Here is a 12,233-nt window from a genome sequence, read left to right as displayed (position 1 = left end):
CTTTTTTTTTTTTCCTTTTTTTAAAAATTTTTTCTTCTTTTTTTTTTTTTTTAACTCCTTTTTGTTTTTATACAAATTTGGATCTTTGGGTGTGTACTGCCAAAAAAACCAACCAAAAAACCCAACAAAAAACCAAAAACCCGCCTTCGTTCTTCAGAATAATAATAAAAATAAAACTCAAATCATCATTGAATCATTAAAAAAAAGGCAACGGAAACCCAAGGAACCCATGCGGAAGTTGCACACCACAAAACCACAGCAGATGTACAGAATGCAATATACAAGACACAATTTATAATAAAACATTATATACAATAAATAGGTTATTGTTACTTTTTTTTTTTTTTTTTTTTTTTTTTGTTGCTCGATCTGTAAATAAATTTTTTCTCAGTGCATACTGGGGGGTTTTTGCTCTTTTCGCTGCATATTCAGCTCTTGGATGCTTTAGGCCTGTTCTCCGTCATTTTTGGATTCTCCCTCCGGTGCGTGATTCTCTCTTTTTTTGTGTGTATGATTTTTCAGCTGTTTAAATTTTTTTTTTTTTTTTATCCTTAAACATTTTTTTTAACTTCTTTTCTTCAAAAGTATTTACAATTGCTGGTTTTGTGCAGAAAATGAAAATTAATCAAATAAAAAATAAAACTTAAAGAGTCCCTCTGCTTCTGGCTGGGAGGAGAGAGAGAACGCGGCGCCGGCGCCACAGCCGAGGCGGGGGCCGGGGGCGAAGCGGGGGCGGCGGGGGCGGGGTCCCCTCCGGAGGTGGCCCCCTCCTCTCCTCTGCTCTCTGCTCCGGCCGCCAGGATGGGTGGGGGGCGCAGGGCCGGGGGTGCTGTGGCTGGGGGGAGAGGGAGAGAGGGGTGAGGGTCCCACCATGGGGTGCCTGCCCACCCCCACCCACACGGACCCGGGGGCCTGGCACCCACACACCCAGGGGTCCGAGGTGCTGTTCACCCCAAATGTGGCACCCACACACCCAGGGGTCCGAGGTGCTGTTCACCCCAAATGTGGCACCCACACACCCAGGGGTCCGAGGTCCTGTTCACCCCAAATGTGGCGTCCACGTCCCAGGGGATCTGGGGTCCTTCCCATCCACACCCAACAGTCCAGGGTCCTGCTCATTCTTGTCTGGCACCCACATACCTGCGGGTATCGGGCCCTGCTCCCCCCATCTGGCACCCAAACACTCAGGGGTCTGGGGCATCCCACACCCCCTCAGCTCTGGCACACCCGGGGTCCTGCACCCCACATCCCAGGCTCCAGCCACCCCCAGACACCGGAGCCGACAGGGTCCCCAGTTTGATGCTTGGTGGGGCAACACCCGGGGAAACTGCTCGCAGCTCAAAAGGGGCTGAGGGCACCCAGAGCGGGGCTGCAGGTGGGTCGGAGAACCCACCAGAGCATGGAGCACCCAGCACACCCTCCCGGGGGACCCGTACGGGGCGGGGAACGCGGCTGACACTTACCTGGTGATGGTGGCGTCTCCGAGCCCCGCTGGTGACGCTGCCAGAGGCTGGTGGGGGCCAGCGCTTCCCAACACCCATCGGTGTCCGTCCAGCAGGAGCAACCCCCGCGGCGAGCGAGCGGACGGGGAGGGACAAGAAAAAGAAAAGAATCCCCAAACAGCCTCCCCCGGGGCGGCCAAGGGGGTCCCCGGCCGGGCTGTGGGCAGGGGGCACCCAGCGCTGAACCCCAGATGCCCTCCTGCCCTCCCTGCCTGCGCCCCTGCGCCGGGCCTGGCGGGGCCTGCGCTGTCTGTCCGTCCGTCCGTCCGTCCGTCCATCCGATTGTCCTGCTGCGGGGCGGGGGGGGCGGCAGTCCGGAAAGCAGAGCCGGAGGTTGGCAGGCAGAGCGGGTTTGAGTGCAGAGGGGGAAAAATGGGGGGTTTCTCTCTTCATCCATCATTATTAATTTTTTTCCTTTTGTTTCACTTATTTTTTATCTTTTTTTTTTCTCCTTTTTTTTTCCTTTTTTTCTCCTTTTTTCTTTCTTTTTTTTTTTTTTTTTTTTTTTTGGAAAACAAAAAAACGGTACAAAACCCAGCAAAACACAGAACTTGAAAAGTGTTCCAGAAAAAAGTGCTGGCTAAATTACCTCTGAAAGAGAAACACAACATGGAGAGAGAGGGGGACATGATGAGAAGGGCCCTGGGGGTCTCCTGCATCCCCCTCTGCCACCCTCACCCCCAGGTTCTTCCCCACCTACCCTGTAACAAAACCTCGTTGTCCGGTTGGCACGTCAGCAGACACTACAATGAGGTGACCGTAAAAGTGTCCTCAGGGTGTTGTTGCTCTACCATGGGTCCCAAAAACCCGCTCTTCTGGGTGGGGGCCATGACGGGGTGCCCTTGGGGTGCAAAACTGGGGTACCTGTAGTTGTCCTGCAGCTGCAACATTGAGTCTCTTGGTACGGGGGAGATGTTCAAGTCATTGATCAAGGGACAAGCGTAGGGTCCTCGGTGGTGAGCCCGGGACATCTCCAAGGGCTCCTTCTCGCCCTTGGAGGGGTGGGTGCTGCTTGGGCTGCTCAAATGGGGGTTCAGACACGGGGGGTCCGTCCTGCCCATGAAGTCTGCCAGCATCCCGGCCCCCGCCTTGCTGTCGTACGAAGGGCTCCGGGTGCTGGCGTTGGGGGAATACCAGTACGGGGGATTTTTGCAACTGGGGGAGTCGTAGTGTGGTTGAGGCATGGGGAGGTCGCGGCAAGCCAGGTGTGGGGCGTGTGGCAGGGCCCCCCCCTGCATGCTGTGTTTGAGCGAGTCGCAGGCGGGCAACTTTCGGATGCTGCCTGCCCGGAGGTCCTCCTTGAAGGCCAAGGTCGGGGAACAGTTGGGCGAGAAGGCTTTCTGCAAACCGGCCTCGAACACAGTCTGCTGGCCAGGGGCTGCCAGCTGGTGTGGGAGGGCAGGGAAGTGCTTGCTCTCCAAATCCGGCTGCCCCAAACCAGGGGAGTCGCTCTGGAACCCCTGGACAAAGGTCCCATCTGAGGGGGTGGAGGGGTTCATGGAGTAGGGGCCGGCGTAGTCGCAGGGGTCCCGCTCACCCACCCCGAAGCCGCGGGACTGGGAGGGCAGGGGGGACATGCTGCTGTCCCCGCTGTAGTAGTCCAAGCCCAGGTCCGTGCTCTCCTGGAAGAGGGGGTTCACTGCCTGTGACTTGGTGGGGAACTTGGCCTTGCCTGTCCCCCTCTCCTTCTTGGAGGCACAAGCCCCCCGGGAACCCCGGGGCTGCCGGGGTCCTGTGTTCCTCTTGGAGGGGTACACGGAGGAAGAAGAGGAAGAGGAGGAGAAGCTCAGGTGGGAGGTGTCGAACATATCAACCTTCTTCCGTCGGCCTCGACCGGGCTTAGAGTTACTCTGGAAGAGGACGCTCTGGTTCCAGTTGTAGCCAGGGGCAGAGGATGCCTCATTCCAGTCCATCATCAGCTTCTCCAGGCTGGAGAGGCTGGACTGGCCCTCACTGGAGGATGCCTCGCTGTTGGCGCGCCGGTAGCCAGCCGGCTGGTTGAACTGGGTGCTGTCAGAGGAGGACTCGGAGAAGGTCTCGGAGACCGTCTGCTGCTTGGCTTTCTGCGGGGTGTAGTTGGAGATGTCCAGGATGACGTTGGGTTCGTTGAGGTGGCACTCGAAGCCCGGGTTGTAGAGCTGGCTGAAGGCTTCTGAGCTCCAGTCCAACCCACCGTAGCCTTGCCGGAAGGCCCATGGCGCGGCGCTGGGGAACTGCCGGCAATTTTCAGGTGACGGCTGGAAGGACGCCGACCCCTTGGGCACCATGTAGCCGCCGGGCGAGACGGTGCTGGCCCGGCTGTCACAACGTAGGGGGGTGTGCGCGGCGCTGGAGAACTGCCCCCCCTGCTCGGCACTGTTGAAGAAGGCGGCTTTTCCCAGTGGCAAACTGGGACCAGCTGTCGGTGGCGCGTAGCCGGCACTGTGGGCACTGCTGGGCGAGGACGGGAGGCTGCTGCCACTGCCGTAGGCGAAGCTGCAGTCCTTGCTGCTGGGGCAGTCCTGTGCTGTTGGGTACTGCTTTCCTGGTGGGAACACGCTGGCGGGTGCCACGCTCTGCCCGGTGCTGCCATAGCTGCCGTACGGGGAATAGCCGGGGGTGCCGCTGGCCGCCGGGTGAGCCGTGGGTGACCGGGACACGGCCGACGGCGGGGCCAGTTTGGGGAAGGACTCGGTGCCCCGGCACTCTGACGAGCCTTGGGTCACCCCGTAGCCGCTGGAGGCACGGCCAGGCGGGAATGCCGGCCGGCCCTGCATGGCTGCATGGAAGGCGGCTTCGGCACCAGGGTTGGCCGCTGCCACTTTGCCACCCCGGGCTGTGTAGGCAGCCATGCCCCGCTGGCCGGGCAGCGCGGCCGGGGGGGCCGTGTAGGCAGCCGCCGATTTACGGGACTCGGAGCGGGACGCGGAGAGGGCGAAGTCCAGCAGGTCGGAGGAGTCATCTGAGTCCAGCAAGGAGCGGAAGTATCCGGTGAAGAGGCTGTGCCGCTCCGGACCGGTCTCTGTCTGCGAGGACGGCGCGCTGCTGGCATAGAAACCAGCACGGCTGGAGGAGCCCGACTCCAGCCCCGCCGCATGGAAGGGTCTCGCCTCGGCCCCTTGGTAGCCACCGTTGCGTCCGGCCTGGCTGCCGGGGTGGCCGTGGTGGGGGGTCCAGGGGCTGCCCTTCTCCCCCCCGCCCCATTCTCCGGTGGGGCCGTCCCCAAAGCTCTGCCCGGAGTTGGGTTCGGGGAAGAGCGCCCCGTTCTTGCGCGCCCGTCGCTTGCGCTTGGGTTTTCCCACGGGATCGGGCTCTGGCCGGCCGCGCTTGCGTGGGTGCACGGGGTCAGCGTGGAGGGTGGTGGGGGCTTTCTTCTTCTTCCCGATGCCCTCGAAGAAGTCGCTGAAGGAGCAGCGCGCGGCACGGGCAGCGTGGCCCCCCCCGCGCCCACCGAAGCCCCCCGCCTTGCCGCCGCGCCGGCGGAAGCCCTGGACACGGTGCAGGAAGTGGGAGATGCTCTGGGTGTCGGGGGCTTGGTGGATGGACTCGGGCTCGCTGGGGGTCCAGCAGCGGGGCGGGGAGCAGCGCCCCGAGCACTGGCTCTGCCGGTTGAGGAAGGCCAGCTTGGCCAATACATCCGAGTAGTCGGCTTTGCTGTCATTGGTGTCAGCGATGTAGGAGGGCTGGGGCGAGGCCAGCTTCTGCTTCCTCCTCCTCCTCTTCTTCACCTCCGGGGTGGGTTCCTTGGGCTTGGCTTGGCCCAGCAGCAGGTTTTTGGGAGGCCGGCCCCGCTTGCGCTTCAGGATAATGGGCATCTCGCCAGGGGGGAACACCACGACCACGTTGCGTCCATTGTTCTTCATCTTGAGCAGCGGTGTGGGCTCCATGGAGCTGCTGGCTGCCAGCTCCTTCCCCTCCAGGTTCAAGTTGCTGCTGAGCGATGACACCTTGTAGGTGGTCTTGTTCCTCCTCCCCAGGGACACGGGGATCTTGGCCATCTTCACCACCATCTTCCTCACCCCCCGGCACTTGTTCTTCTTCCCCGCCGTGGGGGCTTTGGGCATCTCGTCGGGGTCCAGAGTGGTGGGGGGCGGTGGCGGCAGGGGGCTCAGCAGTGGGGTGTCAGGCTCCTCGGGCCCGGGGGGGCATCTCAGCGGGCAGGGCGAGGGGGGACAGGACGCGGCTCTCGGGGGTGACGTCCACCCGGCGCCCTCGCCCCGCCCTCCTCCGGCGGCACAGCATCTTTGGCTTGTCTGTCCGGCGCAGGGCGTACTTGCGGTGGTCTTCGCCACACCGCCCGGCCCCCCGGCCCCCACAGGGACCCCGCTTCACCATGGTGCTCAGGGGACACCCCCCGAGCCGGGGCTGCAGCCCGTGGGGCCGCAGAGGGTCCCCAGCGCCTGGCTGTGCCTCCAGCAGCTCCGAGACGGTTCCCAGCGGCTGCGGCTCCAGCAGCGAGGGCTCAGTGGGCAGCAGTGGGGGCTCCAGAGCTCCGGGCAGCGGCTCCAGGGTCTGCAGCCCCAGAGGCTCCGCCAGCGGCTCAAGCGACTGCAGCTCCAGCGACTCGGACAGGGGTTCCAGCGACTGCAGCTCCAGCGACTCAGAGAGCGGCTCCAGCGACTGCAGCCCCAACGGCTCCAGGTTTTGCAGCTCCAGCGACTCTGGCAGCGGCTCCAGGCTCTGCGAATCAAGCAGCTGGGGCTGTGACTCCAGGGACTGGGAATCCAACAGCCGGGATTGGGAGTCCAGCTCTTGGGCTGGCAGCAACTGGGGCTGTGGCTCCATCGCCTGCGACTCCAGCAGCTGTGTCCCTGGGCACGCCAGGGAGGCCAGCTCGTTCAGGATGTCCGCCTCGGCCAGTTCCGAGTAATCGCTGGCATCGGGCTGGGAGCAGCCGGCTTCATCCGCCGGCGCTTTGGAGATGCCCCCCACGCCCCCACTGTGTCCAGGGGGCTGCGGGGTGCTCCCCCCCGCCTCCGTCAGCTTCTCCATCACGTGCCGGGGGCCGGGGGTGCCGCGACGGGTCGGATTTGAGGAGCACCCCCCGCTCCTCGGGGCTGCGGATGCTGTTGGCCAGGGAGGGTGAGGAGAAGAAGCTGTACTGGAGGTCGCGGTCGGCGGGCAGGAGGCGGCTGTCCTCGTGAGCCCCGCCGCCACCACGGAGGCTGCCACAGTCCAGGTGCACCCCACTGTTCTTGAGGTCCTCGGAGAGGCGGTTGAGGTCCTTCATGATGTCGATGAGCTGCACCACGGGGTGGAGGTTGATGTGCCCGTTGCCGCACTTGCTCCGGAGCAAGGCGAGGATGCTGTCTATGTTGCAGCGGCCCGAGGCCAGTGTCGCGTTGGGGAAGGTTTTGGGCGCCCGATCGCGGGCGGATGCCTCCTCCGCGCTGCCCCCCAGGATCCGGGGCTCCCCGGCACAGCCCAGCAGGTCCTCGGCCGCCTTGGTGCCCCCGTGGACGCTCTGGCAGCGGTCGGCCGGATCGCCGTGCAGCAGCGAGCCTGCCTGGTGCTCCCGGCCGAGCGCGGGGCACGACCCCTCAGGGAAGCTGAGTACACTGCAGGATAACGCCTTCTCGGCCGGGCAGGCTGGGGGCCGCTGCACCGGGTGTCCCGGCGGGTAGAATTTGGGCTCTCGGACGTAGTCGGGCGAGCCACGCACAACGCTGGTCGTTACCACTGGGCCCGGGGGCTTCACGCGCATCCTGACCTCCTCCTCCCCCGCGTGCCGCTTGGCCGAGCAGTTGCTGACATGGGGGTCAGGGAAGGTGACACCAGGACCTATGGGCGGCAGAGAGGGGGACAGTGAGGCTCCACAGGCACTCCCAGCCGAAAGCAGCCAGCAGAGCCTCACTCCATCCCCCCATTCTCAGGGATGAGGTCCCCATATCCATCCCCCAGCTCACCCTGCCCTGTCACCAGCAAGGACCTGGCTGGCACTGCAGGAATGCTGTCAGCCCTGCTAACAGCTGGGAAAATGGGGACTTGGGGAAATTGGATGCCCTCTCCAACTCAGGGGGTCTACCCCCTTCTCCAGTTCAAGAGGGGCTGAACCCCTTCCCCAGCTCAAGGGGGTCTGGATGCCTTCCGCAGCTCAGGAGCAGGGGGCTGGATGTCCTCCCCGCACCAGGACCACCCATGCCAGCCCCCAGCACGGAGCCCCCTCCCAGGTGGAGAGGGGTAGCTGGTTCCCGTGAGGGTCTGGGTTTCCCCACGCCGCCATAGGGCAGAGTTTGGGTGTCTGGGGGGGCTGGGACTGGAACTTACCCTCGGCGTTGCTGCTGCTCCTGCTATTGCACTTGAGCTCTCTGCAAAGGAAGGGGTGTTCAGGGTCAGCCCCACACGGGGGGGGGACTCAAGCGCTCACCACCCCTGTGCCAGTCCCTCCACGGGACATGCCAGGGGCTGATCCTCCCGAGCTCCCACGGCCGCCCATCACCGTGACGTCGGGGCTGCGGGGGGGGGGGTGGGCAAAGAGGGGGAGGCCGCCTCTGATCTGGGGGACAGAGGGGACAGGTTTACGCCCCCCTCCCATCCCCACCAGCCGCTCCGTGGGGCGGGGGGGGCGGGGGGTGGCGGGGGTCCTTTGGTGGCGCTGCCACTAGGTGTCCCCGGCGAGCCGCGCTCCGGACACACGGGGGGGTCTTCGCCCGAGGAGGTGGCTCAGCACATCCCACACCCCCCCCGGCTCCCACCCACCCGCGGACACCCCACGCACAGCTGCAACCCCCACTCACGGCGACACTGCCCGGTGCCACCCCTCCACTCGCCGGGACGCCCCTCTGTGGCGTCTGCCTCAGTTTCCCCTCGTTGGAATGGGGTACAGCGAGGGTGGTAGTGGGGTGGCTCAGGCACTCAGGGGTGGGTGACGGGCACCGCGTGCCCACTGCACAGCCCACTCTGCACTCCGTGGGGGCTGCAGCCCCTCTATGCGCCCCAAAATCCCAAGCCGGGAGGCCGTGCAGAGCGGGGGAGCCCCTTGCCCTGTATCTCCCAGACAGGATGGACAGAACATCGGCAGCAAGATGCCGCTTGGTGCCGCTCCCCATTTTTGGGGTGAGGCCCCCAGGTACCTGTTCCGGGGGTGTTTGCAGTGCAGGTTCACTCGGAAGCTCCTGCTGTCGCCGTCGCTGCCGGGCTGGCGGGGGCCGGAGCCCTGGGCACGCGGGAACCACTCGGCTGGCGGGCTGGCACCGTTCTCCAGTGCGAGGGGCTGGCAGGCGACCGAGCTCCCATCTGCTCGAGAGAGACCCCCGCACATCAGCCCAGTGGCCCCCTACCCTGGGAGCACCACTTGCCCCGGCCGCCGTGGGTGCCCGCAGGGCTGGGCACGCCGTGTGCCACCCGTTGACGCCTCCCCCTCGAAGCCACAGCCCGCGGGGACACCCACGCTGTGCCCTTCCCCCCATCACGGGATGCCCAGGGTGGCGTTTTGGGGCAGGACAACCCTTTCCTCCCCACCGTGTCCATGCCTTGAACCGGGACTGCCCATACGAGGGGGAGCATCTCCCCACCAGGCTGTAGGCACACGTGTGCATAATCCACACGGATGTGAGCATTGCACACGCGTGTGCATAAAGCTTTGGCCCCTCGCTCTCCTGCAGGAGGTTGAGGCACCCACAGCCGCTGCCCATGTGGCACAGGGGTGCACGGTGGAGCCACTCGGTCCCTCGCAGTCCCCCCGTGCCAGCATGTCCGCCTGTTTTCCCTCCCCAGAGCCGCGTGTGAATCCCTGCCGGTTGGCTCCCTCCCCCAGCACACACCCGCAGACACACACACGCAGCCGCTCGGCGTGATCCAGGCTCTTCCCGGTGTCTGGATTAGCGTGACAACTTATCAACAAGGCAGGGAAAGAGAATTCAAACCTGTCAGTCCATCCGCATCCCCCCCTTTCCCCGTCTCCTCGCCAGCCTTTGGGCGCAGCGCTGGCACCGCGGAGATGCGGGCACCTCGGTGTAAAGTTACACCAAGGGCTATGTGGAGCAGGAAAATATGTGCTAGAAAGACCGGTCTCGTCTCTGCTGAGGCTGCTGGTGTGCCCAGGGAGCTGTCGGAGGGGAGGCAGGCAGGAAGGAAACAAACGGGAGGTTTTCCAGAACAGCCGCCGGGAGCTGGTCCCCGCTGCACACGCTGCGCACGGCTCGACGGGGACGTTCGGGGTGTTGGGGGTGTCGGGATGCAACCCCCCAGCTCTGCGCCGCCCCTCCCCGTGCGTCCGTGCCGCACGGAGCTGCGGATGCCTTGGCAAACACTGCGGGATGCCCGTGGGGTCCCCACCGGGGTGTGTGGGGTCTCCGGACGCCCCACGGCCCATGCTCTGCATTGCCCACGTTCATCCCCGGTGTGCGACCCCGGGTGCTGGAAGCGCTGGACACATCCCGCGGCTCTTACCCCACACCACCGGTGTCCGGCTCCTGCCCTCGGCCCCACAGGGGGCCACGTGTCCCGTGACACGCGGGGGACACTCCCTGCACCGGGACTCCGCCCTCACCCCGTCCAAACCACCCCCAGAGCGGGGACCACCTGCACCCCCCAAACACCCACGCACCACGGCGTAGGCAGCACCCACCATCCCCTCCCCGCCCACCAGGGTGCGGGGCGCAGGTGGGAGCCCGGCAGCGGCGGTGCGGAGGGGGCTGCGGTGCGGAGAGGGCTGCGGGGGGGCAGCGGGGCGCACCGGGATGTTCGCCGCGCCGCCGCGCTCACTTTCACCTCCCCGCTCAGCCCCAGGCAGCCGCCACATGTTTCCCATTAGGCTCTCCGGACCTCGCCATTCCTGGCTTCCTCGCCAGGGATAGGGCCTTTTTCCTTATTTTTTTTTTATTTTTTCCCTTTTAAAAAAAATTTCTTCTAATTTTTTTTTTTTTCTCCTCGCTGGTTACAAAACACCAGCCGAGACCACACAAGCGAGGAGGGACGGAGGGAGAAGGAGAGATAGAGATGGGCGCCGCGGGCGGGGGAGAGGCGGCCAGACCGGGTGCTGCGGCGGGGCCGGGGGGGGTGAGGATGAAGAGCGGGGGGATGAAGCGGGCGAGATTGCAGTCACCTCCGCTTCCCACCTCCTGACCCCGCAGCCCTGCAAAGATAACAGCCCCCGAAGACTGCTGACTCGCCTCGCAGAAATCCAATATCCTCGCCTGGTGAACTAATCGACTACCTGGGCTCCCACCTCCCCTGCCCGGGCTTAATCCTGCTGCTGCAAAGCTTTAATTAGTTTAACGGTTTCAGGCTTGACGGAGGTTGGCGGCGAGAGGAATCAGAATCATGGAATGGTTTGGGTTGGAAGGGACCTTAAAGCTCATCTCGTTCCAACCCCCTGCCATGGGCAGGGACACCTTCCACTAGACTAGGTTGCTCCAAGCCCCGGCCAACCCGGCAGAATGCACCTCCGCCTCCCCCACTCCACCCAGACAGGGTCCCCCTTTGGTGCAAAGCGTGCCGTGGGGTGGCAGCACGAGGGTGCAGGGGGCTGCAGGAGCCCCCAAGCCCCCCTAAGCTCCCCGAGGCTGCTGGCACCCAGCCCCGACCCCCAGCGCTGGCACAGGGCGGGCACGGAGGGGCTGTCTTGGCACCGGCGTGGCGGCGGGGAGATGGAGGGATGGCCCCGCAGGACACGGACGTGGTTTGGTGCCCGGCTCCGAGGCCACCCAGACGTCAGGGTGGGGCCGGAGATGCCACCGGGAGACAGGCAGGCGGCAGGGACACAGCCGCCACACAGATGGGGACACGCTGGCCCAACGCCTCCCACCCCGCCGGGGCGCCGTGCCCAGCCGCCCGCGGCGGCAGCGGCGGGGACGGGGCGTCCTCCCTATTTCCCCACCGCCTCGGGGGTCCCTGGGCACCGCGGGGCGCTGCGAGGGTTTGGGGTGGCCCTAAGTACCCCCACGTGGGCGTAGGGGGCTCTCCGGCTCCCCCTGCCACCCGTGTCCTGTGTGCACAGCTGGCCTTCCACTGCAGGGCTGCCCTCCTTGCCTCCCCCCCCGCGAGTGGCATCGGGGGTGTCCCGCTCGTGTCCCACACGGGGACGCCGTGGCGGTGCCTCTCCTTGCGCACTCACACACACAGGGCACGGCGGAGGTTTCCCTCCCCTGTTCCCGCCAATCGGGGGGCACCACGGGGGTGCAGCTCCCCCCACACACGCCCCTGGGGCATCGGGGAGCTTGTCCCCTCTGCGCCCCGCCCCTCGCACCCCCCTGGTCCCCTCCCAGGCGCCCCCAACCCCCGCCCCACGAGTTCCCCCCAGCCCGTCCTGCGCCTGCTGACACCAATGGAAAATCCCCTCCAGTGACAGCTTCCTGGCAGGCGCTTGCCGAGGGTTTCCGTGTTCCCCAGCCAGCCCCCACTGGCTGGCCACCTCCTCCCTGAGCCACGCGGGGGGTCCCTCCGCCTGCACCCCCTCCACGCCGACCTCCACGTCCCCTCTAAATCAGCATCACAGACCCCAAAGCACCCGGGTCCTGCTCCCTCCTCTTCCTCCCCACACCTCATCCCCTGCCAGCACCCTGCCCCCCTCTGAAGTGGGGCACCCATCAGCGCCAGCGGTGTTTGGGGTCCTCTCTGGGTACCACTGGCAGCTCCCAGAGCACACACCCACCTTGGGGACCCGCCACCCTGTGACTGGGAGCAGGGCAAGAGCTGGGGGTCCAGAAGGGTGGGCACAGATGGGTGCTGGGGCACGCGGTGCCTGCAGGGAGCCCTGACCCTTCCTTCAGTTGTCACCCTATGGTTGGAACCCCGCTGTCACATCCCCCC

At 64.8% G+C, this 12,233-nt stretch overlaps 2 protein-coding genes across 2 annotated transcripts; both read right to left on the bottom strand.

The window, feature by feature from the left end:
• Positions 1 to 511: 511 nt before the first annotated feature.
• Positions 512 to 1,977, bottom strand: LOC121672150 (basic proline-rich protein-like). The gene is made up of 2 exons (XM_042044684.1): positions 1,464 to 1,977; positions 512 to 835 (listed from the first exon to the last, which is right to left on the bottom strand). Exons 1-2 carry the CDS (start codon positions 1,893 to 1,895, stop codon positions 644 to 646), a joined length of 624 nt encoding a protein of 207 aa, XP_041900618.1. The 5' UTR covers positions 1,896 to 1,977; the 3' UTR covers positions 512 to 643.
• A 35-nt stretch (positions 1,978 to 2,012) lies between these two features.
• On the bottom strand, positions 2,013 to 11,936 carry LOC121672149 (AT-hook DNA-binding motif-containing protein 1-like). The gene is given in 7 exon segments (XM_042044683.1): positions 2,013 to 2,093; positions 2,203 to 5,626; positions 5,628 to 6,452; positions 6,454 to 7,262; positions 7,749 to 7,789; positions 8,555 to 8,720; positions 11,932 to 11,936. Coding segments are annotated over 3 exon segments (4,938 nt in total). The 5' UTR covers positions 7,186 to 7,262; positions 7,749 to 7,789; positions 8,555 to 8,720; positions 11,932 to 11,936; the 3' UTR covers positions 2,013 to 2,093; positions 2,203 to 2,245.
• Positions 11,937 to 12,233: the final 297 nt, after the last annotated feature.

Source organism: Corvus kubaryi, unplaced genomic scaffold (assembly GCF_017639235.1).
Source record: "Corvus kubaryi isolate FWS band 111438036 unplaced genomic scaffold, C.kubaryi_AGA036_p1.0 38441, whole genome shotgun sequence".
Taxonomy (NCBI): Eukaryota; Metazoa; Chordata; class Aves; order Passeriformes; family Corvidae; genus Corvus; species Corvus kubaryi.
Note: the sequence above shows the minus strand (reverse complement) of the source record. Positions and strands in the feature narration are given on the sequence as shown.